Source organism: Apus apus, chromosome 10 (genome assembly GCF_020740795.1).
Source record: "Apus apus isolate bApuApu2 chromosome 10, bApuApu2.pri.cur, whole genome shotgun sequence".
NCBI lineage: Eukaryota > Metazoa > Chordata > Aves > Apodiformes > Apodidae > Apus > Apus apus.
The window spans coordinates 15,464,626-15,492,592 of NC_067291.1; the positions used below are offsets into that span (position 1 = coordinate 15,464,626).

The 27,967-nt window shown below is 52.1% G+C and overlaps 1 protein-coding gene across 1 annotated transcript; it reads right to left on the reverse strand.

The window, feature by feature from the left end:
• Window positions 1–1,651: 1,651 nt before the first annotated feature.
• RGMA (repulsive guidance molecule BMP co-receptor a) lies at window positions 1,652–27,590 on the reverse strand. The gene is made up of 4 exons (XM_051628609.1): window positions 27,519–27,590; window positions 20,261–20,376; window positions 7,386–7,897; window positions 1,652–4,828 (listed from the first exon to the last, which is right to left on the reverse strand). Exons 1-4 carry the CDS (start codon window positions 27,530–27,532, stop codon window positions 4,127–4,129), a joined length of 1,344 nt encoding a protein of 447 aa, XP_051484569.1. The 5' UTR covers window positions 27,533–27,590; the 3' UTR covers window positions 1,652–4,126.
• Window positions 27,591–27,967: the final 377 nt, after the last annotated feature.

Below are 27,967 nucleotides of genomic sequence, written 5' to 3' on the forward strand. Positions count from 1 at the left end.
GTTTATCCAGCCTCTCTCTTTTCTGGATCTCAGGGATGTGTAAACTTCTTTTTGACCCTTTCTGGGGACAATTCCTCTTTCTCTAGAAGTGCTGTTCCCACTGTGTTGGTGTTCTCCCCTCTCCCCAGGTGGGATGCAGTGGCATCCTGTGCATTTCTTTGGTTTGGCCTTTCCCCTCCACCCGTTCACTCTGAGGCCCCCACAGCAAAACACGGTGCAGGGATCGAAGTCGTTTCTCCCAAGTCATAAAAGCTCATTGTAGAAAGGGCTTTTCACACCTGCAGCCACTGAGCCCAGCCCTTCCCAGCTTCTCTGCTGCTGAGCCAAGTTTCAGCCAAGAGTGAAATTTTCACAGCTGAGTTATATGCCCCTGAAAAATGGATTTCCTAATGGAAAAAGTGACTGGCTGTTGGCTGTGGCGGGGAGAGGAGGCTCAGCTGGAGGGAGCCAGAGGGACTATGGGGAGTTGGTCTGGGTGTCCCTGCCTAGAACAGGGGTGTGAATATACCTGAGGCAGGTAATCTTCTTCTAATGCATCACTGACTCCTGTTTCGTTCACAGGAAAGCCGGAGAAGCAGGGGCCTGTGGAGCTGGAGCAGTGGGGCAGGTAAGGATACAGACACGGGCAGCCCGCGAACTTAAATCCTCAGGCCTTGGCGAAGCCAACGGGGAAATGACCCCTCGGTATGATGTGACCTCTCACATCTCTGCACGTCCCTAAGGACACGGTCCATGGAGCCCTGTGGCCGTCCCAGGGTGCTGGGCAGGGCCGCGGGCACAGGCTGCAGCGGTGGTGGCGGCCGCTGGTTTCCCTCAGCGCGGGCACCCCCTGCCCGAGGCCCCTGTGCCTCACACCCACCCCGGTGCGGGACGGGGAGGCTGAGAGCCCCGAGCTGCTTGACGCCGCAGCTGAGCGAGCTGAGCCTCTCCCGGGTGAGGCAGGGTCGCTGCGGCCACCGCTGCCCCCGTGGCTCGGCACGGCCTGTGCCTTCCCCACTCATCGTCCAGGGAAGCTTCAGTGCCGGGCATGATTCGTGAGGATGGGGCACCCTGATCCCCCAGAGGTCACCATCCCAGCACTTTCTCCCACCGGGAGATGCAGGTGTGCTCTTGCTGCCAGCTCTGCCCACGGCTGGCGAGCAGGGGATCATTGGTGACCTCCTGGCAGGGCGGCGAGCGAGGGAGACCCTCGGCCCCCGGCGCTCTGAGCAGCTCTCGTGACTGCAGGTTTGGCCAAAGCCCAGTTCTTGTGAGCTGGTGCAAGCGGTGGCAGAGGGAGTGGATTTGCATCTTTCTGAAAGCTGCCAGTTCTTCAAGAGCTCCGGAGGCGGCGGGAGGCCAGGTCTCAAATCTCAGGTATGTATTTGCCCAAATAATGCGTTTTCAGTTGCTTTTATTGTCCCACCCAGGCTCAGCGTCTTCCTGACCCCAGGTGCTGGGGAGTCTTCCAGCTTTTCCAAACAGGAAAATTAACAGAAAACATTGCAATTTTGTTTTCCCTCATTAGAGGGCAGTAACAGACCCAAATGGGGCCAAGAGCGGTGCCCAAGAAATGGGAGCCCTTTGTAAGGGGAAATTACGAGGGTGCACATTCCTGCTGCTGGGGTGAGGAGGGGGAAGAGCAACATGGAAACAAAACGAGACCCACACATTTATTGTCAAAAAACCTCAAACTTTACTTGCGTTTCTCTCAATAAATAATTTACAGTATATACACCCGGTAACACTCCCGTGGGTCTCAATGCAGGGAGGTGGGGGGGGGGGCCTTCTCATAATGCCCCCCACTTTGCCTACTTTTTTAATTTGTTTCCAAGTATCGGGTCTTTCTTGGCCACACTTCACCTTTAACCAGAACTGGGTCAAACACAACCAAAATAAAGTGCTTCACTGTTTGCTTCTAAAATAGGGATACCCCGACCACCGTCCAACAGCCACCACTGGAGCGCTCACCTGGACAGTGGGACAGAGACATGCCAGCATCAAGTAGACTTTCCTCGGCTGAAAGTTACTCCTAAACCACAGCGGATTGTGCCGTAGGGTGGTGGCTTTATAGGAAAGGGAGGTCTTAAGGGAAGTACTGATTCCTTGGCACGCTGTGGCTTGGCCAGCTAAGACTGCTTTCAAGAAGCTCCGTGTCTCTCGCAGGATGCTTTGCACAGCTGCTGTTATCCATGGGGTAACACAGCAAGAAACAAATGTTTCCTCTTACCCAGTGACAAATTTTGGTTTTCAAAACTTGCATTTTCAATTTCTAAGGAAGACAAAAACTCAGTTCTTTTCTTGAACAAAAGGAAACAAGAAGTCCAAATCACCCTGGCTGAGCAGTTAGTGCACTGGGGAACTAAACTGTCCTGTGCTGCGGTCCAGTGGTTGCTCTCCTCAGTGCCTCCAAACTGTGATATCCTTATTTCAAACTCTCCCTAAACAGCATAACTGGGGCACCAGCAAACAAAGCAAGGAGCAAAGTAGTAAACACATATGTTTGTTTCTTTCCTTAAACATTTAAAAACCAATTACATCTCTTCATCTGTACAGTCACACGAGATCAATGCCAGGGCTCTATATATTAAAGAGACAATATAAATTACATCCATTGACACAGTTTTGCATTTCTCTGCTGCTTTACAAATGGAGCTCTAGAGCTGTTAGGACACAATGAATAGTCACGTTGAGTATTTACACCAGGCTGCCTCTTGGCACCAGTTCAGACTGCCAAACATAGCCTGCTCCCACCTCTTTTGGTGCTAGCTTGTCTCATCATGCCCAGAGACCTCCCTTGAGAGCAAGACGTGCCCCCAAGAGTGACAAGTGCTTTGGGGCTTGTTTCTGGGAACTTTCCCCTGAAGAAAGGAGGGGAAACCTACCAGGATGTCTCCAAGACACAGACCAAAGGTGGTCCTGCTGTTTGTTTAGCAACAATGAGGTGAACCACAGAGGAATATGGAGATGAGAAATGGGCAGCACTATATGGTGGGGGAAAGGAAATTATCAATGTTTTGGAGGCAGGGAACAGACATTTGGAGGCAGCTGGGGGGGTTCTCTGCTGCATCCCATCTCCTGGCTGGATTTCTAACATTGCCCCATTTTGATTCAAGCCCGTGAGGGCTTAAGGTGCAACTGGTCTGCAATGGGGTTGCAAGTCACGGCCCCAGGATGAGAAGCGGAGCAGAGACCTAGCAGCAAACAAACAGAGCACAACACTCCTGCTCCATCCCAGGGCCCGGCCAAGCTGTGGGCAGGCGAGTGGGTGCAGGGCTGGAGGGAGGTGTGGATCAGGTCTCCCACCAAAGCAGTCTCCCTGCTGCCAGTTTTAGGGGACCAGAGAGCAAGTGGTGCAAGGAACACATCCAACGCTGGGCAGAAGTTGCAGAAACTGCTTGAATACTGGCCCAGTTTCTCCCACTGCCATCAAGAGTCCCCGGTGGCTCCAGGCAGAGACAAGGGAGCCAGGAATAAAATTACTGAGTGAATCAGCCGAATGAACTGGCTAAAATAGGAGATGCCCTTTGAACCAGAGCAAATACAGGCCGAGGCTTGAGGAACACGTCCTCCTTCCACCCAGAAGATGTCTGGCACTGGCATCTGGGCAAACGTGGGACCATTCCCCACCATTTTGGCCCCTTGCACCACTTTCTGCAACAAGGGGGCTGTAGGAAGAGCAGGATCTGCCTGAAAAGCGGAGCACAGCCCCAGCCAGCAGAAAGCACAGTCCCGTCGGGTTGGCCAAGCTTGGCCCAGTCTTGCTGCTCTCCGTCCTCCTTGCAGGCTCTGCTCTCCGAAGACAAAGCCGTATTCATGCACACCAATGTCACAGTCACCATGTGCATTTTTGGGACCTGGGGGAGCACTGCAAGGAGGTGGGGGCTCTTTGGCACCCATGCTACTGGGAGGAGGAGAGGTGAGGAAGGTCCAGACAAGGTACAGTCCAGCAAAAACTCCTGACTGGTCTCGTTGGCAGCACGTTCCTCCCAGGCAAGAACTGGTAAGGTGGAGGAACTGGTGCTGAAGAGAGGGGCAACCCATGTGACTCTGATATCCAACCTCCCATAGTCCAGCACTGCCAGCTCATCCCTGGTTTCCTCCTGCTCCCTCTTCCCTGTGCTCCGCAGTGTGAAGGAGCAAACCTCTATAAGAAGCACAACCAACATTGACTCAAACACAGCAGTGCTACCCAGAGGGCAGAGGGGATCCCCGAGGGAGCCATGTTGCCTGGGGCCAGGTCCCTTGTCCTTTCATAGAGGTGCAGCTTGTCTTTGTTGGAGTGAAGCATCTTCACGTCCTCAAAGGCATAGTAAGCAGCCAGCATGAAGTTGACATCCCCCGTGGTGAGGAGGTCAAAGACACAAGACTGAAAGTAGAGGTCCTCCACGGGCAGCTTTTCCCTGCACTTGGCTGTGGCTGTTTCATATGTGAAGGCCTCAGGAGGGACTGGCAGGCTGGGCCCCTTCCTACGAGCACGACCCTCTGTGGCCTGAGCTGAGCGGATGGTCTGGAAGTCAATCTGTTGGTTGAGTGGACAACCACGGAGGCACAGGTAGAGGCCCTGACTGTCCCGGTCCTCTACAGCATTGACCACCTCTTCTGGCATGCGCACGGCAAAGGTGAGGTACCGGCCCACCTGCCTCACCACAATGGTGGTGCCAATGTACTTTGCCTGAATCTCAATGTGTTGGCCTGACACCTTTTCAGTGATCTTCAGGCTGTTGGCTCCGTGCTTGTCCCCACCATTCTTGGAGCCGTCAGCAAAGGCAGCAGGGAGCTCGTCCATCTCTGCCTGGTATACTTTCTGGTCCACACACTCCTGGAAGCTCTTGAAGATGATGGTGAGCTGAGGGAAAGGAAAGAAAGGAACATGGTTACAACCAGTGATGACCACCTGAGAGCATATGGCCATCACCAACCAGGAGCAGCACAGGAGGTGAAGGAGCCATCTGCTCAGCCAGGCCAGGAATGTGGCCTTCAGCTCATGAGCTGGTATTCCATCCTAAGAAGTTGCCCCAACTTCCAGGCACCCAGACACGGCCACTGTGCTTCAGCACAGGGATGAGGACACTGTGTATGGAGTCAAGACCCAGAGCTGGACTGAACTGGATGTGTGCTGTTATCTCCCAGCACAACAGAGGAGCTGGAGCTGGGTGGAGTATTACTCCTCACAGGCCTGTGGTGGCATGCCCGCGCATGCAGAACTGTCTTGCCCCCAGGGCCTGGCAGATGGCAGAAAAGGGAGAGTCCTGCCTCTCTTAAGAGGTGATGAAGCTTCTCCTCTGGCTCCCATGGCATTTACATCCCAAGGGCCTTTTCCTTTCCCTGGCTACTCAAAGACCAACAGAGGCTTCTCCTCTGGGCCACAGAACTTGTTGTGCTCCATCTGAACCACATGGAAACACACACGTTCCACGTGTTTGAGTGGGCAGGCCCTTCTAGAGGTGATACAGGCATATACCGAGCCCAGCATGGTTCCCCACCCTTGGCTGGGCTCAAACACGGTCCCTTGCTCGAGCAAGGATCTCACAGCATTTGCTTTTCCCTTGCTGACCTGGCTTTGGCAGAAAGCTTGAGGAGGAGGAGGAAGAGTAGAGTTTGCATGGAAGGAAGAGCAAGTTGCTCTTCTTCCCACGGCAAATATGCTTCCTCTTTCACCACTTGCAGGTTTGCTCTTCCTCTTGTACCTCTTTCCATGAGGGAGGAGTGGTAAAAGGGACCTCCTGCCATGTGGCCCCCATGACTGAGACCTGGCCAGAGTGGGGCAGGGCTGGAGAAGAGATGGCTCCAGCAGCTACAGAGCAGGTACACCTGAGGGCTGATTATGAAGGGAGGAACTGAGGCTCCTCAAAGACTGGGCTGAGCACGCTGGTGGCTTCCAGCACCTCTGCTCCCAGTCGTGCTGGTGAGGAGCCCAGGGCTGTCCAGAGCCCTGGCAATATCCCTGTCTCCCATCCACTTCTCTGCTGAGTGCCCAGATGCTCCCAGCCCCATGGCAGCCCTACTATCCACTCCTCAGCCATGTCAGGAGGCACCACCATGCCCAGGGTTTCAGGCTGCACTACCCCTTGCATGAACCTCCTGCTACCTTCTCTGGGTCCAGCCCTGCCTCTGGCTGGAGGAAGAAGGGTAGACCAGAGAACATAATGCAAAAACACAAAGAGCCCCATGGACCGAGAGGATCCTGTCCTTTCCAACAGCACATGGTCCTCTAGCAATGACCCAGTAATGCCTTCCACAGCTCATGCTGCAGATCTCATGACTAATCCTTCCTCACCACAAGCCCGTGAGGCAGATAAGGGGTGAAAAGGCTCAATTAAGATGATGATCCTGGGATCTAGCTTTGAAATGGCAGGTCCCTGAGGTCTTTAAGTACCACTTTCCTCAAGTCAGACTTCCTTGCAAGTTTCAGCAGGTTTTGATGTCTTTTGGTAGGTAAGATGTTCAGAGCAATATAAATTATCTTTGAGGGGGTTTATTAGGGACAGGTCAAAACCAAAGTTCCCACTCAGGCTAGAAGGTCACTGTACATGTGCTTTTCTCCTCTCCCCACGTGCAGGGAGAAGCAGAATTTCCAGAGATGGTGGGACAGGATATCTTCCAAAAGCAAGAAGCTGCCTCCTGCTGAGCCTCCCTTTTTTTGGCACAAGAAGTGGCCCATTAGCTTTAGAGCTTGTGCACCATGGAGTAACATAACAGTTTATCAGCTCTAGGACTCTCCTAAATCTAAGGCTATGTCACACAAGTCCTGCTGTATCACAGCAGCAGTTTTTCACTTGGGTTTTCTCAGTGCTTGCCTTCAGGTGTACCTTCAGGATGCTTATTTAGGCTGTCAAAGCACCTCCAGAACAGTCTGCCCCATAAAATGCCTTGACTTGGCTGCAAACCATAGACACAATTAGGAGCCTGGGCAGAGAGGAAGGCAGTGCAAGTTGATCAGGTCCCTCTACGCTTTTCCCTGCAAGATGGAGCCTCCCTTGGAGGGAGGTCCTGGTTTGCTTGGACCTTGGGTGTTCCCCAAAACATGCCACCATCATTCCTGGTCTGGCTGTTCACAGCAACCTGGAGTCCCCCCAGGCGGGAGCCTGATCAATTTGCAACCTCCAACTCTGGCCACGTTGGCCCTCTGAGCTGCAACATCCCAGCCTGCTAACCATGATGGGGCTGGACGTGCTCAGGAAGAAACCACAACAGGCCATTTAAGCGAAGGTGGGGACAAAGGAGGGATAGAAATCTGATTATTTACAGCCAAACGCTCAAATCCAGAGGACCCTCCACCCGATCTCACATCTCCCCATGGAGATGTGCAAACGGTGGAACAGAGAGACAGCGGAAAGAAATGCTGCTCAGAGGCACCTGTGCCCTTGCCCACCTCTGCTCATGGGGACATGCCCAAGGCTCACCTTGCTGGTGGCGGTAGCTGTGGAGCCAGGAAGCACCGGCGTGTTGGTGACTTGGACATTTAGGTAGTTATTGTCTATGAGCGGCCAAGCCCCTTGCACCTTGCAGGTTTGGAAAGTGTCTGTGAAAGTCCTGAGGTGAGGGTCTCCAAAGAGCCCACAGTGGGTATAGTTGGGGGCGGCCGAGTGTTTGTGAAAGCTCTTCTCGTAGTGGCAGATTTCGGGGCTGTCGGAGCGCTCCTGGCTGTCCCCGGGGGGCAATGTCCGGAGGCGGGGCTGGGACGTGGGCCCATCCTTGGAGCAGTTGTGTTGCCCCATGAGATCCTCTATGCCATGCACGGCAGAGTGGTAGGCCAGGTCGCCCCTGCAGGTGCGGGCGGTGCGGCGGGTGCAGTGCGCGTAGGCCCGCAGTGCCGTGCAAAATTCGGGCGCCTCCTCCGTGCCCAGGTGGTGGGAGCCTGACGTGGCCGCCCAGAACTCAGAGTTGCACTTGAGGATCTTGCATGGAGACGTCACTGTGGGAAAGAAGGAAAATGCAAGTGGGTCAATGCTTGCGTGCCTGCCTGGGGGACATCCAACTCTACCCCCAACAAGAAGCTGGTGTCCTCCTCTCGTAGCCCAAACTCATGATATTGGCTCTACCGCGTGACGGGGCCTCACTCACCAGATATGACCCTCTCACATGACCTAACTCTCATGCATCAAAGCCAAAGAAACCAACAGGATCTGCCCCAATTTAAGCCAAGAGGGGAAAGAACATCCAGCCTTTAAATTAATGCTCCTGGGGGAAAACCAGGGTGTGGAAGAATGGGATATATTCATTAGCAGTGATAAGGGAGGATCATTACTCTGAGGGGAGATGCAAGGGGGGCTTTAATGCCTTTTTACAGCTTGACATTCAAAGATCTGTGCTGCAAGAGTTACTGTGCATTGTGTCCAGACAAAGCTCTACCAGCACAAAAATGTGCCTTCCTTTTCCTCCTTCACAGGTGTGGAGAGACCCAGCCCTGGCATGACTGCTGTGCCCCAGACACTTTGGCGTGCAGAGGTTACAGCAGGTTGGGGTGACCAACCCCACAGCAAAGCCAGCGGCCACCCCACCATCCTCACGGCTGCAGCAATGCCGAGAGCAGCACTTGCCAGCATCCCCTCTTCCCCTGTAAAGAAGCAGGAGCCAAAAAACCTTCTTTTTCTGACTGCTGTTCGACTCTGCCCAGCCCTGGGAGCCCGTTCCCCGCCACGGCCCACTGAGAGAGAACAAGAGGTGGAGGAGAAAAACCGGCACGGCAGGGTACAAGGATGCCAGCCGAGCCCCCGCCTTGCGCGGCCCACGCGGATGCAAAGCTGAAGGCAGCAGGGTCTTCGTGGGGCTCAGCTGGAGCCCCAGAGCTTGCTGGCAAGACAAAAGAAGGCAAAGAAAACTCAGATCCATTTTTCCTCCCCCTCCCCACTCAACGTCAGCTCCCAGGACAGCGTGGCTTCCCTGGAGCAGACGTGGAAGCAGCTGTGCAAAAAGCACATGGCCATCGTGAGCATCGCACAGACACTGCTCTGCCTGAGACAATCTGGAGTCCTGCTGGGAGAACCCAGGCTTACCCCACTTAAAAGACATGGTGTTTTTCCTTCCTCTCCTCTTAATCAACCCCCTCAGAGGGCTTGGAGACAGGATGGGCTCAGCACAAAAGGCAGGAGAAGAAAATCCCCACCATTTCCAAATGCTTTTGTGGTGCCTCTTGCAGGCATACATATATATTCCTGTCTCAGGGTTTGCTTAGAAGGAGGCTGGTAAGGCATCTGTGCCAAAAACATTTCAGATTTGTTTAAAAAGAAAGTTACAAACCCCAGTATTGTCTCAGGGAAAACAGTGTGTTTTAGTTTTAAACATTGCAGTGCTGGAAACCTAAACATAGTTGGTGCTGGAAAATCAGAAAGGCTATAAAACACTAAGCAGTCCGGCTTTAAAATATAAGCCTGTCTCCTCTCCCTTTCCAAGAAGAGTGAAGTGAAAATAGGAAATGGTGACAGGTTCCTCACAGTTTTAAAATTCATGTTTAATAAACTCAGATGCTAGCAACAGCACTGAGAACCCAGGAGCTGTTTTGTGTTGGCAACATCCCATCTAAACCTGCAAGAAGCACTGTGGCAAGCATTTAACTCATCGTTGACCAGAGGTGACCTGATAAGAAGCCTCTGACACGGGACATGGGCTCATGTTTCTGCTAAGACAACTGCATTCATGAGTCAAATTTAAAAATATTTATTAATTCACAACCCTTTCTTTTCAGTCCCAAGAGTGTGATTTTTCCCCCTAAGGCCTTTGCTTATCAGTGGGCTTCCATCCCAGCCACTGGCTTGCAATGGAGTGTACTGCTCAGCGTTCCTCCTAGATGAGAGACCTGATGCAAATGATGTTGTTACCAGCATGCAGAACAGCCCAGCTCCCCAGCACTGCCCGCCCCGGCTCTGGAGGCTACAGATTCAAACCTGGCTGTTGCAATATGCACGGTGCCTAAACTCAAAGGGAGAAGTAAAGGATGGTATTTAGTGCAGGTGATCATAGTTGCAGTGAATTTGCTGGCACAGGGAGTGCAGGCCAGGAGTGTTTCACAGAGATGGGTTTATCAGGGTGGAAAATAAGGAAAATGCATCTCACTCCCTCTGACCAGAGACTGTAAGCATAGCTTTGCAGATCCTCCAGGACCCTTCCAGTGGAAGGGAAAAGAGCATGCAAGAGTGTGACTAGTGCCACCACTGCCAGTTATCCCAAACAGTTGTGGCATCAGGCAATTAAAGTCATTGCTCTCCTAGTAGTTATGCTAATGCACGGCTTAAGGATGCCTTGAGGTTGCATGCGGCCAAATGCGCTACCACTGCAGGCAGACATGCCAGCACAGCCCCAGGAGGAGCTGGAGGACACATCCCTGGACATGCAGGACCATCACACCCTACTTCACCTCACAGCTTGGTAAGACAACGGGATGCACTGTGCAAAGCATCCAGTCCCATGAGCATCCTGCAGAGCCCAAGCTGCTCCAGCCCTTTGGCATTTTATTAGCAGGAATAGAGCCATAGTCTTTTGCTCTTTAAGAACATGCTTCATTGGCTTGTGTCAGGAGATGCAGGCCTGAACTTTGGCAGCCTACAAACAGGGTGGGCTGCTGCAAAACAGCCCCCTGACATGGTGCTAAACACATCCCCACGCTGAGCATCCCTCACTGCTGCACCGCCCCAGGGTCACTCATGACTTTATAAGGTCCTGATTTAAAAAAAAAATAAATCCAACAAAACCGAGAGCAGGGAAGCCCATCTCCTTCCTCCCTGGGCCTGAAGGGGGAGCGTTCTTCCTGAAGATGCTATCGCTCCAGTTTTGGCACCCTTCCCCTCTTTGCTGTTTCACTCAGGGCCCCATATAAGGCCACATTTCCAAAGCCAGGTGCCGCAGAGCTGATGTGTGAGCGGGGCCGTGAGCCCGGCTGCTCGCGTCTGGGCTCTCCTGGAGATGCTTCTGCAACCACACTGGTGGCCACTGGGTTTGACAAACCCCTGGTGCTGGTGGGGGGAGACCAAAGCCAATAAAGGCCATGGAGGAACATAGACATGACCCTCTCCCCCTTCCCAAAAACATGCCTTGCCTTGTCCCCTCTGGCAGCAGCTTTGGCCCAGCAGTGCAGGCTCATTTGTACCCAGGCCAAGAAACGATGTTTATTCAATTTCACATAATCCATTTTCCATCGACTCACAATGGATCTGTTTTTCAACCACAGATGACTTAGCACGGAAACAAACTCCTCTCAAGCAGGAACCCAGCAAGGCTCTCTGGTGAGACACGCCTGGGTCTGCATGATGCCATCACCCTTGTCCATCACAAAGGGTCCTCCATGCTGGGGAGGCAGCCCAGCCACCTCCTAACCTCCTCATCCTCTTCTCCTTTCAAGGGCTTGCTGCCACTCAAACCAGGGACAAAATTTCCTTAACCACCTTGAAACCAATGGTTCTGGAAAGTTTAAAGCCAGAAGAAATCATTACATCAGCTGGACTAAGCCAGCCCCCCCACCGTGTGAAGCCTGGTGCTCTGTGTTTGTTCACATATACCTCCCATGAGGACTTCTGCAGTGTGCAGGGTCTGAAAAGCCACCCCCTTTCCTCAGCAGGCTGATTCAGGAGTTTATCACCTTTACAAAACATAGGTCTTGGTTTTAAGTGGATTTTATCTGACTTCATTGTAAGGACATAAAAAAGAACCAGTGATTTTCTCCAAAGCAGTAAAAGGTCCGTTAGCAACCAGTATGTTTCCCACAAAGATATTTAAACACTGCAATCAAATTGCTTGTCAATCCTCTAGATAAGCTAAACGGTTTGCACTTTTAAGTTCTCACTGGAAGGTGTTTGCCCAGCCCTACAACCAGACCTCTCCCCAGCAGGCTGCTTCCTGCAAAACCTACCACCCCGACAAGCGATACCGATGTGGGACACGTGCTGGCTGCTCTCCCAAGGTCATCCCTCTCACCAAGGCACAGCAGTGGACACCAAGATGTGGTGTTTGGCTGCAACCTTTTCCAGAGCTCCCAGTTTGCACTGGTCGTCCATCCTGCAAGCATCCCATGGTGAGCTCACATGTGCTCAGGAGCCTCGGGTATCACACAAAGACTCAGGCCCTGCTGCTCTACCCTTGCTGTCAGTATATCAGACACTGTTAAATTCAGTGTTCAAACATACTACATGCACACATCTAAGTTTAGCAGCCTTTTAATTATCAGTGCCCCCTATTCTCCCTTCAGCTGGTGTCAGGTTACCTAGACTTCATTTACCCAAATCATGCATCTTCAGAAAACCTGCACAAAATTGACAATTCATCTGTTCTCCTGTAATTTCTCTAGCAAAGAAAATGCCTGGAAAATAATTTCAGTATGGAAAAGCCCAATTCTTTTAAGACTCTGGGTGCAGGTTAACCAGACCTGTTAATTCTAAAGTGTTCAGTGCTAAGAGATGTTGTTTAATATCCTCTTGGTTACTAACGGGCTGGAAAGTATTTCATCACTCACATGTGATGCAAATACATCATCCCGCGTCTTTCCAAATATATGGACTGAAGTGTAGATGTTCAAGCCTCACACATGCAGTAAAAGGCTTTTTCGGAGAACACAGTAAAATGTAATTACCTTTGGCCTCAGATCTGAGCACCCAGACTTAGGCTCCTAAACACATATTTAAGTAATCTAAATAAACATATTTATGCTGACACCTCAATAAGGAAAGGCACGATTCTCGGAGGTGCTAAATACCCGCATCATCTACCAGCTTCAAGGAGATGTGGGCTGCTCAGCTCCCAGATGGACAGCAGTCAGCACCACCACCAGAATGACCCCCAAAAGAGTTAAAAAACCCACACTGCTCCTCAAAAATCTTGCTGACTTGGACTCCTTCCAGCAAGATTTCAGGACTACAAAGCAAGACCAGAGGGGATGAAAGACATCAGTCCTTTGTGTCCAGCCCCTCCTGCTGTCCCGGTCCTAGTGGGGAAGTCTACTTGGGTCACCCCACATGCTGACCACGCTGGACCCACGTCTTGGTGCCTGCACGTGCTGTGAGGCCAATGCATCAGCCCATGCCTTGTCACACCAGGGAGAGAAACGAGCCCATGGGTGCCGTCCACAGCCCTGATGGATGGGCTGTCATGGGCAGGGTCAGCTGTCCTGCAGCCCCAAAGGGCACCATGGGGTGAGGAAGACCCAAGGGCCACCTGACCCAAACTTCATGAAAGGATTTGTGCACCATGGCAGTGCAGGGCTCTAACAGCGACCTCCTTTGAACTGTTAATCAAGCACAATCTTGCAGAATAATAGCTTGGTTATTATTGCCTTGTTTGCATAACAAAGAGGCCCAATAAAACTGATTTGACTGTGCTCAGAGGGGGTGTGAAAGATCAGCCCTGAGAAAAGAGCTGCAGGAATGCAGCAAACTGCTCCAAAGCCTCAACCCAGGAAGAAAGACAATGCAATTTGCCATCAAGAAAAGCCCAATAGACCAATAAATTACCCATGTGCAAAGGGATTAGATCAGGTTTCAGTTGCACTGGAGTGGGGGGAGGAGGACCAGGAAGAGGGAACTGAAGGAGAAAAATAAACCTGACTCTCTTAAAGTGCTGGAGCTCATATTTTGCAAGGGCGTGCATGGGGAGGTCGGCTCGGAGGGGCCACCTTCCATGCTGGGGCCTGAGGTTTGTGCTCTCTTCCACTGGCAAAAGCAGCAGATGCATTAAATCCAGGCAAAGGATGTGCTGATAGCGTGGCTCTAGATGTATCCGAGAGCACTCCACAATCCATGCAGCTTCTTTTAACCCAGTCCTTGTCCTGCTCAAAGGGATGCTGGGGAGAGGCCTTCTCCAGTTAAAGTCAAAAGAGGGACACAGAAGGACTTTTCTCGTTTCAACCTGTATCAATCACTAAAGCATCTGGAGGACCTGCCACAGCCAACTCCCTTTTGTCCTCAGCGCCGAGTTCATGGCCCCCCATCTCTCCTCTCCAGGCGTTGCAGAGACACGGGGCAAGCACAGGCAGGAAAAAGCAGAGTCAGTGTCTTCATCGGCTACAGCATGAACTGTTGGATGCTGCCGAAGGAGCCCTTGATCGTTCCTGTCACTTAGTCAGCTCTTCTGGCTCAGAGTCAGCTTACTGCTGACCCGGCATGCTTCGCGGGGATGAACGTGTCTCTCCGCAGCCCCCCCCGCCAACATCTACATGCAAGGAGAAGGGCAAGCAGACACCATTGGAGAGGGCATCAACTATGGAGCTCATAGCCAGGGCCATGAGCAGCTGATGCTGCTGCTCCAAGAATTACCAGCAAATCTTGGGAAGCTCAGGAGGCACGATGGGCTGAGAGGAACCAGCGTTCACAGCCAAAGCAGCAACAGAGTCACAGACTTTGCTCTGAGAACTTCATCCTGGGATTCAGGCTTCAGCGTTGCCTTTGCTGCAACTGGTGAGCTTTCACCAGCTTGGTGGATGGTTCAGAGGATGCAGGTTTTGCTCCTCGGGGGCATACCGCAAACTGGTGGATAGAGGATGAGGAGGGAGGGAGGGAAGCAGCCATCTCCTCTGATTCTCCATCTGCAGAAGGGCGCTAACGAAGCTGGCTCCCTGCCAGGGCGTGCCGCGGGCTGGAAAGCAGTGCTGGAGCTGCACACCTGGGCTTTCCCAGCTGGGAGCGCCCAGCCGCTTTCACCAACAGCTCTCAAGAGCAGGTAAATCTCCTGGAGGGGAGTGGTCCATTTTACAGATGAGGACGCTGAGCATGTGAAACACTCAAGATGAGCCCGGTGGGTAGAGGTGGATTTGTTCTCTCATACCCTGTGTGAAACATCACCCTCATCCTCCTCCCCTGGCCAACATCACTCATGTCCCCATCCCTCTGAAGCAGCAGTACCTGGACAAGGCCACATGCACCAGCCACCCCCCCCCCATCGCCAAGTGTTTCAGGTTTCCAACAGACATCCCTCTCCCCACGCTGAAGCTGTTTTCCCAGGGTGCCTTTGAAGGCACAGCTGCCACCCACCAGCGCCCGGGGGCCCCCCAGGTGTAGCAGCAGGTCCCTCGCCCTCCTCCCCCTCGCCCGGGCCACGGCAGGGCTGGCAGGGAAACGCTTTCTGCTCACAGGTGTGGATTCCCTCTAGGAATAATCATCCCCGCCATGCTCTTGTGAAATTTCAACCCTTCAAACGCAGAGGTAAATGAGACACAAAACGAGGAGATGGAGAAAAGCCTGGAGCACATAAATCTGGATGAGGCAAATTTATACAATTAAACGCCTGCCAAAAAAATGGCGGCATCTCAATCGGAGGCGTTGGTTTGTGCACAGGGTGTGGGGGTGGCAGCTGCCCGACTGGCAGGGAGCAGACCCGTGAGCCCACCAAAAACCCACCCTGGAAGCCAAATGATGCTGAAGCCACACCTAGGGACACACAGGGATCTACTGAATCGGGCTGGAGGCACCAGACTCACTCCCTATCACTCACACGCCATGGAGGCCACAGTATCTTCACAGCCACAGACCTTCAGTGGTTTACTTATTTTTAAATACATCTGATTGCTAACGCCCTACCCCAGGCTCAGGTTTTACTTTTAAGAGAAAAAGGAACTTTTTAACTGAAGCCCACCAGCTCAAACCCCACTGTTCTGCACCCTCTCATCTCCAGCACAGTGATGCTCTTACAAAGAGCAAAGCCTGGAGCCTGGATTCATCCCTAAATCATCCTGCCACATGTCCTCATCATCTCAAAAAGGGTGGGCAGGCGTGTGTCATACAGCAAGAAAAAAGCCTGTCTGAAGATCAAAACGTTGTAGATCATTACTAGGGCTTTGGGGACCAAAGTCAACAGCTGTCCAGGAAGGAGAGGAAACCAAGGGAGAACAAAAATCCTTTGGCCTCAAGTGAAGATTGCTCTCTGCCTGACCCGTAAAAACTGGGTATATGGCAGGACAGCTCTGCTCCCTGGGAGTTAAATGGCCAAACTCCCTATGATGGTCACACAGCAGAAAGCAGGACTCGACACCCTCTGGTGCTCCACCCTGAAGGACTTTACTGTTCCTCCATCTGCAGGGACGCCAGGCCCCGGCTGCCCCGCACACCACGGCTGGGCTGTTAGACAGAGCAGCTCAGTCTGTGCCTACGAGGGCTGCGTGTGTGTAGGAGCCAGCTTGTTCTCTGCAGTAAGAGCCCGATGACTTCATCAAGGGGATGGCATCTGGTTTTGCAGTTGGCCATAATTCAATTCTCCCCCTTGCTGCAGGAATTTCAGCTGGTGAAGCAGTGATTTACTCAGCCGGGCTGCACTTGAGTGCAAAGCAATCTTGAGGCTACAATCGAACGCCCTGTTATTTTGAGAGCTCACAGAGAAGGGAATAAATATCCTCTTATTTTCATCCCAGTAGTTGCCAAGTGCAGGGTATAAAGCTTTTTAAAGGCATTTAGGGGCTCTCTTCTTACAAGTGTGTTCCAGGTGCTGTGCACAGCCAGGCAGGGCCTTGCCTGCACAGATCACTCCTGATCTGCAGCATCAAGACAGGATTTGTCAGGACAGCCAGAAAAAGGCCAGGCACCTGCCACACCACAGCTGCATCCCTGAGCATCCCCCATCCTCTCTGAAACCCAGTCCCTGTCCCTCAGCACACATCACTCCTGCCTTGCAGCAGCCCTAAGTTCACCCCAATCCCCTTCAAACCACCTGGAACCCTAATGCTCTCTTGGGCCTGGGTTCCCACACTCCTCACTCCTACCTCTTATTCCATGTTTGGTGTCTGCTCCAAAGGGCAAAGCAAATTAAAGCAAATCAAATCCATCCAGATGGACCAGGCCTTTGACCTTCTCTGCTGTCCTGCTAACGCTTATCCCTTGGGAGCTGTAGGAGCTGTTGGGGGGGAGGGGGGGTCTTCCAAAGGACTGATGGGGTGAGAAGGGGCTCGCTCAGGCTGTGCACCGCCCTGCAGAGCCCAGGGTTGTTTTATTGGACGTGCCCATCAGGGAGCCAGAAGAGAGACAGCAAAACTCATTGTTGCTGAGGCCTGATCCCACGCTGCAGCCTGGCTCTCCAGGGCAGCAGGTTGGTGCCGAGACCCAACCGAGCCTCCAGGTTAGGAAGTTTTTATGGCTGCCCAGCCCTGTGAGCACTTTCATGTGCACATCCAACTTGGTGCAGCTGTTCAGGCCACAAAGAAGGAAATCTCAGCTGCTGCCATGATAAAACAGAAGTCACTTTTAATATCCCCCCATTCCCAGTAACCAAGGTCCAGGAATGTCATGATTTTCTGTGGAAGAAAGCAACATATTCACCCCATTAAAACCAAAGCACCTCCTTCCAGCCCCACAATGAGCCTTGCTGGCAATTGCAGAGAACTCGCTGTTCCAAGTCCAAGACTGGCTCCAAGCAAGCAACAAAACACGGAAGCCAAAATATTTCCAGGTTTACGTTTGAATCCCTCCCTTCTTCTCTGCCCTGAGAACATCTTGCGTGCTCCTCCTCTCCTGCCACCTTCCCCAGCCCCCGGCCCCGCTCCCAGCACTGGGGAGGTGTTGTTTTAACAGCCTCTAAGCCCCCCTTCTCAATTTCAGCTTAATGCTGCGATCACGTCCCTCCCTGCTGCTGAAACAAAAGCCATTTATCAACCAATCCGATACACCTCCAGTAGGGATGGATCCTTATCTGGAATCAACTTAATTGCTCAGATGGACCCAGGGCAGAAAATTCCATTTTTAATTTTATATATATATTTTTTATTTATTTTTTTTTAAAATATATTAACAGCCAAAATGGCAAAGCTGAAGACAAACCATGAAAGCCAAAACAAACCAGAGTACAAGCCTGACATCTGGGACAAAACACCCAGGTCCAGATTTTGAAAGTACAAGTGGGTACAGAAGAAAACTGTCTGCAAGAAAACTCAACACAGCCTGTCCTGGAAGGCTCAGGCCAGGGTTAGCTGAGCACCCTGAGAAATCAGGGTCCCAGCTGGGAGTGGAGAGTGCCCGTTAGCATCCAACTTTGGCACTTGGCCCAAGCCCTGAGCAGGACTTCTGCCAGGGTGACTGTCAGCAGTGGCCTGCTCTGCCCAAACCTCCTTCCTCAGCTGCCCCACACTCAGCGGTCACCCTGACCCACACAGAGGGGACCCAGCCCAAGGGAGCTCGATGGTGGGGGCTGCTCAGGAGGAAGTAGGGTGAAGCCATTGGTGTGAAAGCAGCACACGTGGGAATCCAGGCCAGGGTGTGCGTGCAGGGGGGAGGTTAAGCAAATAAATAAATAGGGCAGGACTCAGCGAGGCACTGATCTGACATGCCAAGCGCCCACTTGGGCAGCCTCCAGTGGCCCTGCTCACCCAGGGCTCTCAGGAGGGGTGGCAAAGCTTCTGCAGAGCTGGGAACCTGCTGGCAACTCAGAAATTCCCAGAAAGCACAGGGGGAATAAAAAAAGGGCAAAGGATATGCCAGGGAATAAATCCACCCCTCCCTCCCCCCCCTTTTGCTACATTCCCACCCCAAAAAGCTTTCAACAAAAGCCCCCGGCATGCTCCCAGCCCTCTGCTTGGGGAGCACCGTCTCCGCCTGCGCCCCGCTCCTGCGGGCTCCGGATTGCCTCGTTCTGCCAGTTCTTTGCACCTTATTTGACTGCTGAAGGGAGAATCAAACAAAGCAGCCAGCCAGATCTCCTATCAAGTTCTTTCTTGCACCGTAAATCTCGCAGCCTCAACGCTTTGCAACTCAAACGCTCCGAAAAGGGCGTTAAGCAACACAGATGGGAGCAGGTCCAGAGAGAAAAAAAACAAAACAAAACAAAAAACCAACACAGGGGGTTCAGCTTCCAGCCTGCTGGGAAGTCCCTTGGGAAAAGTGGGGTCCGAAGGGACACCTCAGTGCTAAGGGCAGCGCTGGAATGGCTTGCTTTCCTGCATGAGGACTAGGAGGGCATGGGGGGGGGTGGAGAGAGGGCGTGAAGCAGTTATTTATTTATTTACTCCATATGTGTGCAAGGCTGCTTCACCTACGGTTATGCAAAAGAAAGGCAGAGGCGATTTAAAAATTAATAAAATTAAATAAAAAAAAAGGGAGGGGGGGAGACGTTTTACTGAACTAAAAGGATAAGCGGAGAGATTTAAGCATTAGGGTTTTTCCTTCTCCCTTCTGCTTTCTCTCCCTTTCCCCCCTCGCAAATGAAAAAAAAAAAAAAAAAAAGGAGGTAAAGAAACTGGAGAGTTTTGGAAGGAACAAATCCGCCTCTGTGGACTGGGTTTCCCCTCCCCCAACAAAAACAAGCACTCAGGGCTTGAAGGAATTTGCAGGCAGAGATCTGCCAAAAACATTGTGAAAAACTATGGGGGATTCATTGGAAACAGATGGCGTTTTCAGCTGTAATTCTGAAATTCTCTCCTTTTCTGACACAATACAAACAAACTGGGGCTGGGGGGTGGGGGGGGGGAGGCAGAGCCCAGCACTAGGTGCGAGCGGCCGGGGGTGCGCGGGGAAGGAAGGGCCGGCGGGCGAGGGCTCGGCCGGGGGAGCCGATGCTTGCCGGACCATTTGGTTGCCATCCTACCCTCGGACAGCTCAACAGCTCCCGGCTCGGCTGAGACAAGTTTTCCAACGAAATAATGGTGCTGAGCCCCAAAATAATAATAATGATAATAATAATAAAACCCCAGCCGAGGCCGGGTTAGGGGAGCAGGGGGAGCCCGCTCCGCGCATCCTCCACCGCGCTGCCCGGCCCAGGTGAGCCCCGGGACCGTGCTCCCCACGCCGAGGGGCCCTGCAGCCCCCCCCGACACCCCCTCTTCCCGAAATCACAAAGCGAAGATCCTCTTTACCCCCTTCGCAATATCCCTCCGGATCGTCCCCTCCCGCGGGGGGGGGGGGCTGGGAGCAGAGACCCCCCCCCCGCCGCATTCAAGGGCAGGAATTTGGCATCGGGGGTGTTCACCTGTGGGTGTCCGTCGTGTCCCCCCCTTCCCTTTAAGGCACAAGGGAACGGCCGGGAACGGGAGAACAACGTAACCTGCCTGACGCTGTCAGAAAACAACCCCCGGCTGCCTTTTCACCGAGGATTGCTTTGATTTCGACCATCTCCTTCCTTGTGGGATGAGGCAGCGGGGAGACAAAGAAGATGAGGTCAAGGAAAAACACCCACCGCAACTGCTGAGGGAAAAGGGGACGGGGAGGGGGGGACACACACCAAGACTGAGCCCCACTTGCTTATTTTAAACATGTGGTAAACTGCTGCAAAGAGAGGGAGAGAGAAAGAGGCCCAGAGACAGGGGGAACCGAGGCAGCTATCCAACGGCACCGAGAAATACAGGAAAAACAAATCTTCAAAATAAAAGAGGCTGTTTCCTTACCTGAAGGGAAGATGCAGAGAAAGACAGGGAGGATTTGGAAAAGTCCCAGGGCTGTGGATCCTGCCCCTCTCCCCATACCCATCCATCCAGCTCGAGCTTTAACCACTATCCTCTCCCTGGAAGAAGAGTTTAAAAAGGAAAAAAAAAAAAAAAAAAAGAAAAAAAAGAAAAAAAAAAGGGAAGAGAGGAAGAAGGGGGAAAAAAAAAAAAAAAGAGGGGGGAAATAAATCAATCGAAAGAAAGAACTGGAGAAAAATAAAATAAAATCAAAAGCCCCACATGGCTCCGCGGAGCGATGCAGGGACGGGCCGCCCCAGCTCCGGTGGCCTCCGCACTGAAAGATTACACAGACTTTTTCTCTTTCTCCTCCTCCTCCTCTCCTTCCCCTCCCATTACAGAGCAGCCCAGGCCATCAATCATCCCGGCTGCCTTCCAATGTCTGCATCCTCTCCCGGCGCCTCCTCCCCTCCGCCCGCCTCCCCGGCCCCGCTCCTGCGGCGGCGTGGAAGGGGCGGGGGATCCAGCAGCCATGGGAGGGAGCGGGGAAGAAGGAGCCTGGGAGACCCGGAGCGGGGAGTTATTTGCTGCGGGTCGAGGCATCAAACCCTCCCGTGCCCTTTGGGGAGAAGGATTCGGGGGGCGTCCCACGCAGGAGGGGCTGCGGGACGGGCTTTCTGAGATTTCTGCTCCCGCTCCCCGTGCATCGCAGCTCGGCTGCAATGTGGGAGAGGGGCCTCCTCCCACCCCCCGGCGCCCTCCCTGCTTTTTTTTTCGCATGGGTCTAACGAGAGCGCTTTCGAATTCCCCAAATTAAGCAATTTTGGGTAGAGAGGCTATTGTACAACAGAGGGCCGAGACTGAGGCAGGGAGACGCTGGCGCGGGGCAGGGTTTCCAGGGGGATGCTGTGGCCCCAGGGCTGCTGGATCAGGCCCCCCACCTCCCCCCGGCACACGGAGCCCCAGCCCTGGCTGCACAGGAGGTGTGAGCGTTTCACAACCTCCCCAGGTCATACACCCGCACTGGCAGCGGTGAAGTAAGCCCAGATGACTCAGAAACACTAAGTCTCACAGATCGGTATCATTAGACCAACACTCCTCAGAGAGGGGGACAACTGTCCAGGGTGGGCCTGAGACTAATTGCCAGTCTGCCTGAGAACTGATGGCAAGGAATAACATGGACCTCTCTCAGGAACTCCACCACAGCCTAGTCTACACCACCAGCCTGCATACATACATACATACATACATAACATACATACATACATACATACATATATATATATATATATATATGGATGCTAAGCTTTCTTTTAGGGAAAGTCTCACCAGATGTGTTGGTACAGTTGTCCTGGGGGGTCTCACTTCGTTAGCACCCATCACAAACCCTCTGGGCAGCTCCCAGACAGATGACAATCCTAGGAGCCCCCCTCCCCTGCTCATGGACCATGTAGATGGAGTCCTCAAGGCACTCAGCTGTTTTCCTGCTGGCCTTCAAAACCCTGCCCTTCTCCACCTCCCGCGATGCCACAGTATGGGGAGGTTGGATCTACAGCCTCACCATCCCAGGGTTCTGCTCCACCCAGGAAAGGGCTAAGCCAAGAGGGAAGCATCCCCTTTAGCAGACCACATGGATCCCTTTAACATTTCCCTTGAAGGATATTTTAGCCACAGTGAACTAAGACGACTTCACTTCTGAAGAAGAGTGCCCACGGGTGTAATATGCTTTGACTAATATGCTTTAACTTCTCTGGTTTAGATCATGTCCTCCTTTGACTGAGTGCCTCCTTACCATCCTAACGGTTCAACTCCTTTCTCTTGAGGATCTTAAAAAGAACAGAAGGATGCTGGTTGTTTTACACAACCCTTCTCCCAACTCTGTACAAGCTCTTTAACAAAAGGTCTTTCCCCTTGCTATGTTGTGTAGGTAGGGGATGCTCCTTGACTCTGCTTCCCGTTGTCCTTGTAAATCCCCGTTTCTTCCATCTAACAATCACCCTTAAGGATGCTTTTTGGAGTGATGGTAGCATAAAGTCTCCAAGAAGAGTTTGTTATTTCCTTCTGTTGTGGATTGAATCTGTGATTTAGATACAACAAATATTCCCATGGAAGGTGAGGTGAGGAAGAGAAGATGGGAGTGAAGCAAAGGGATCTAACAACACCTATCTAGTTCTCCTTGGGGAATTTGAGCCCCCTTGCCTCCAAATGAAGGAGGAACTTCACTCCAGGCTTCACTTCCAGGCTGCAACTGGAATTAAAATGCTGAAGCTTTTCCATCTGGGACCCAGATGGGATCCAAAAATCCTGAGGCCTTGCTTGCTTGACTGGAGATCTGTCTTGGTCCTGATCCTCCTACAGCTGCACTCAGATGATGTCCACTAAAGTCAGAAGGACCTCTGTGTGCAGAAGAGCTGCCAGACTAGGCTGAGCTGGGCAGGAGATGAAAGCTGGCAGGCTGGATCCAGACCTGTAGCAAGGGCAGTGTGGGAGGAACGCCTACTCCAAGTACCTCTTTGTGGGGGATGTCAAACAGGGGCAAATATGTCCAAACCCTGCCAGCTGCTGCTACCACCCAAGAAGAAATGCCTGCTGATGGGATGTGTAGGCAGCTGGAGCTGGAAGAGGCCTGGAGGGAGGAGGGAAGGGAGTCCACAAGTTAGGGAGAACCTAGGCAGGGGGGAAAGAACCAAGGGATAGGGTTTCAGACCCCAAATCCCTTCCTCTTGCTCTCACCCTGTCCTCCTGCAATGCAACTTTTCCTTTGATTTCAATCTGAAAAACATCACTTCTGCTATTATCCTGGCTGATGACATACAGCATGATCTACTCGTTTTTAACTCAAAACACCATCTGAATTACGGACTTTTAAAATCCATCTGCTAAATAACTGCTGGGAGGCTGGTTGGAATGTTGGACCTAAAGAGCCACTTCGATATTGCCCTTTCGTGGCAAACTGACACATGGCAGAGACAGGCTGGAATCCAGTTTGAAGCACGATTTTTAATACAAGACCTTTGTTAGAGCTTCTGCCTTTGGTGTAGGGAAAACTGGGCTGCCATAAAGCAACAGTCTGATGTCCCCGACTCCAGTCTGTACAGTTTTCTCCTTGATTTTGCTCAGTTGCATCATGCATTGCAAATGGGATTGCTGTTTTTGGCACCGATCAAAGCAGCGGATTTTGCTGGAGAAAACAACAGATGTGTCCAAACCGTAACTGCAGAGCAGGAAAAGGCCCCAAATAAGGTGTGTTTCTGAAATCCTGCTCCCCCTCGTCCCTGTTTTTTGAGTAACCTTTCCTTTTCTGATGAGCTGAATCAAAGATCGGGATTTTAAATCACCTACTGAAATGCAGGTTATGTGAAATTTGGATCTCTGCCTTGCTCAGTAGGGATATCCAGGCTTGGAAATGTAGAGTGCCTGTGTTTTTTCCCTGCTTCTTTATTTCTTGCAGCCCAGCCGAGCCCAGTGCTCTCTGCAAACAGCGTGTGGGAAACCACCCACCGCTACAAGGCAAACACCCCCGAGCTGTGCGGGGCTCAGCGCCGGGGGCACCTCCCGTGGTCACATCCACAGTGATTCTTGTGTTTAGGGTCATTACGAAGGGGTGACATGCAAATCCCAGCCAGGGTTAGCCCATAGCGTTCTCCGAGGTAGGTGGAGGATGAGCTGCAAGATCCCAGTTCCCAGGGGGATAACTCAGCTGGGATCTCTGGTCTGAACTTTGCTTTTCCCTGCCCTGCATCGCCCCGTGCACGGCTGTGGGCTTCCGTGGGGCTGAAGGAACGTCCCTAATTTGAACCCTAAGGTTTACAGATGATACTTCCCCTTCCTAATGGAATTATTCACAACCTCTAATTATATGGCTAAAATAGTAAACATGGGTATTCCTGAGGACTGTTAACTAGTAGTTAGAGGAATAGATCTCAAGGCTCCTGGCCTGCTCCTGACTCTCCCATGAACTTTTGGCGTGGCCACCCTTCAGGCACTCATCTCCACACAGCTTCACGTGCCTTTCCCAGCTCTGCCTCAGGACAAGGTGTTCAACCAACATTGCTTCTAGCCTGGCTGGACTAAGCAGTGATTGCCCATGCAGAAAGCTAATCCTTCTGAAACCTTCTGGTGTCTGGTGTGAGCAGCAAAAAGCAAATTGCTGCCTAAAGGAGGAAGAAAGGAAGTTTGGAGTGGAAACCACCACATTGCTGTCTGCAGAGGTTTGACAACTGATCTCAGAATGTTCATGGAAGTAAAACCAGACACCTGTGCTCTGAATGGTTTCCTTAATGAAGAAAAAAACCTCTGAAGAAAGCAAGGAAAAAAACCCTTCATCTTTCTACAGTACAGCCACACCTCTCATGTTTGCAATACGGGGTTCATTTTAAAGACCCTTCTTTTACTCATAATCAATTTTTTTAAACCATTTTACAGTTTCCCTGGCTGACACCATGAGCAGATGCTCTCCCCGGGCTGTGCCCCCCGAAGCTGCGAAATACGTGGCTAAACCTCCTGTCCTAATGCGTTGCCTTGCAGGACAAGGCCTGGCAGAGCAGCTGACAGGGAAGGTGTCCCCCAAGGTCCCAGTAGTGCCTTGCACGGAACTTGGGCAGTAACTGAACAGGGCAGGTGGAGGTGATGGCACGGAGCTGGACTTTGAAGACCAACCCACTCCCATGTAGCGAAGGGTAGAGATGAGTTTTCTGGTTTAGCTAATCCACCTTCCCACAGCTGCCCCAGTGAACATGAGACTCACCATTGTGGCCATGTAAATAGAAGCCAGTGGGTTGGAAGTGGAATAAAATACAGCAACACCAATAAATAAAATAGCAGGAATGCTTTGCTGACCTGCAACTTTGCATCCAGAGGTTAACTGATGAACAGCAGCCCCAACTGAAGTGGCTGTTGGCAACCCTGCTGTGGGCAACCCTGCTGTGGGCTCTCTCTTTGAGGTACCTGCTCTGAGCTCATAGCCATAAAAGTCACTTCTAAATGCTCGCAAGGCTGGACAAAGGGAAAGGATGATGGGTTGGTGGAAAACTTCGTCTCACCCATAGCAGAAAGCAAAACAAGCATGGATATTTTCAGGCAAATAAGAGTTCATCACATCAACTTTTTTTGACTGGTGTCATTCATTCCTGTCTGTCCCTTTCCCTTGCTTGCAAAGCCTTGTGGGGTGAAGCCTGACTCCTACACATGGCAGCATGTAACCAGCCCTTGTTCAGCAGTGTTTGGAAGGCTGGCTGGAATTCACCATCTGTATATTTAGTTCTCTGCAGGGAGCTGGTCTTCCTGGCCCAGACTCCTCTTTGGGGTAAATATCAAGCAATATCTCTCTATTGTATCTTCTTCACATCTGGGCTCTAAAAAAACCCAAGAAGGTGGACTGGGAGGTTCTCAAGAGCAAGTCTGAATGGCCAAATGCCAGCTCAGCAGAAGAGATGGATAAATATGAACTGCCAAAAAATAAATAGCACAGAAGAATTGCAGAGAACTGGATGTTTATCAGCGGAGACAGAAACCAGTCTATGTAATGGTGAAGTCTTTTTCTGCTGCTTTTAAAAGCTACTGGTATCTTGAGAAAGTGCAAACATAGCTCTCTAATTCTCCACCCCTCCAGCCAACAGGTCAGCTAAGGACACCTCCTGGATCTCATTTAAAGGTAAGAGATGGCATCGTGTGTTTGCAAATCTGCATCTTCAACTCATTGAGAAACGGGTCTTTGAAGGACCGTATGGAAAAAGCTGTGATACCGAATCACCTTTCCCAGGTCCCCTTCTGTCAGTTCCTGACAGTGGTGGCCAGAAGTACAACCCACCACAAGATGACTGTGGTCTCAGTCATGAAACACTAAGTGACAGTGTCATCAGCTGAGTTAAAACTTTTTCCTCAGTATCTGAGAAAGAGCCATTCCTTCTTCTTTGGAAAAATAAACAAACACAAAAACCAAACTAAACAAAAAAAAACCCCAACAAACAAAAACCAAACAACTTTAATCCAGCAACTCTATAGGTATCTCGGCAAATGAAACTGGGAGATTTTGTGGAGAAGAAGCAGCTCGGAGGTGGAACTGCGAGTCGTGGAGGGTGTACCTGGGTCGGGGCTGGAGTAGGGTTGGGATTGGGACTGGGGCTGGAGCTGAGGCTGGGGCCAGGCTGGGCTGGGGCCGGGGCTGGCCCCGCTGGGTGGTGCTGTTATCCCTGCGCCGTCTGCGAAAGTATCCAGTTTGTAAAATAAATGCAATCCAACGCCGCCTTAAACCACATGACATAACAGCAGCTTGCGAGCTCCCATTAAAATCTCAATTTGGGGAAATTGATTCTACCTCTGAGCAATTGCGATGCAATTACTCCAGCAGGCAGCAATCAAGAATCACATCAAAACAACACCAAACTTTCATCTCCTGCCTCGCAACCACCACCACAACAAAAAGCACCTGTCTTGCAAACACAGCCCGGTTTTCTGCCATGTATATGCTATTTAGGAAGGGCAACGTGCAGGTCCCGATGTCGAAGCAAGTCTCGACAGGGGCTGCTCTGGCTGCTGCCTCTGAAATGTCCTGACTGGGGGCAATATTCTGCCCGCCCCCCGGCTCCTGGTTGAGGTTATGGGCTCTTTAGGGACTCGGTCCATCAGGAGCGAAGTCTCCCCCCGGCCAGACACGCTCCAGCTGCCTGTCCCCTTCCCTGCGCCCAGATGTGACCGTCCCTGCCCACGTCCCACATCTGTCCAGCTGTCACCCCCTCTCCTTTCCCTCAGAGCTTGCCAACACCCCCAGCGCTTTGCAGCCTCGGAGTTCAGGGACAGTTTTGTGTCCCCGCAAACCAAGCGCTCCCGTCTCGATAATCGCGACCAGCCCCGTGATGAGCTACCCAGCGGAAAGGGGAAAATATCGGGGAGGATATTTTCAGTTTTCATCAGCGGTTTGCAAGGAATTACTCGATTGACTTAGCCCGGCAGGGTGCATTTTTAGTGGCAACCACCAGAAAGGAGGATAAATGAAGCACCGCATGCACGCCAGGCCAGTGTCAAGCCGGACAGGGGGAGCGAGCTGGGCAGAGAAAATGGGAAGAATCGAGGAGGTTTGGGGGTGGTTTTTTTGGTGGTGTTGGGTTTGTTGGTTTTTTTTTCCTAAAAAACGGCTCGGGAGGGAGGAGGCAGCGGGGGAGCCGGAGCTCCAGCCTCAACAGGTCCCGCGGAGGAAGGGCCATGCAGGGAGCCGGGGCAGCCTGTGGCGGGGGGGCCCGCGCAGCCCCCCGGCCCCGCTTACCTTAGCGGCCGCATCAGCCTCTCCAGCCCGCCGCGGGGGTCGGTGCAGGAAGCGGAGGGGTTGGTTGGTTGGTTTGTTTTGTTTTGTTGTTTTTTTTTTTTTTTTTCCCAGAAAAAGGGGAGATAAAAAAAAAAAAATCAAACCAAACGAAATAAATCCAAATGCAGTGAAAGCAAACCAAACAAAAAATCAAACCAAACGGTAAATAATAATCAGAAGAATGAATAAGAATAAAAAAAACCAAGGCGGTGGCGGGGGTGGGGTTGGGGGGGGGGGCGAAGCGCGGGGCGCGGGCAGCCCCCCCTGCCCCGGCGGGGAGCAGCGCGGCCTCGCTCAGCGGGACGCGGGAATCCGCATCGCCCTCCCGGAGCATGTGAGAGGCAGCGCAGGAGATAGAGCCAGATAGGGAGGTCCCCTCCCTTCTCCCTCCCTCCCTCCTTCCCTCCCTC

Coding starts and splice junctions, on each gene's coding strand:
- RGMA (XM_051628609.1), bottom strand. Junction 7,898..20,260: donor TCTCTGCATCTTCCCTTCAG/GTAAGGAAACAG, acceptor TCTTTCCCACAG/TGACGTCTCCATGCAAGATC. Junction 4,829..7,385: donor CAGCTACCGCCACCAGCAAG/GTGAGCCTTGGG, acceptor CCTTTCCCTCAG/CTCACCATCATCTTCAAGAG.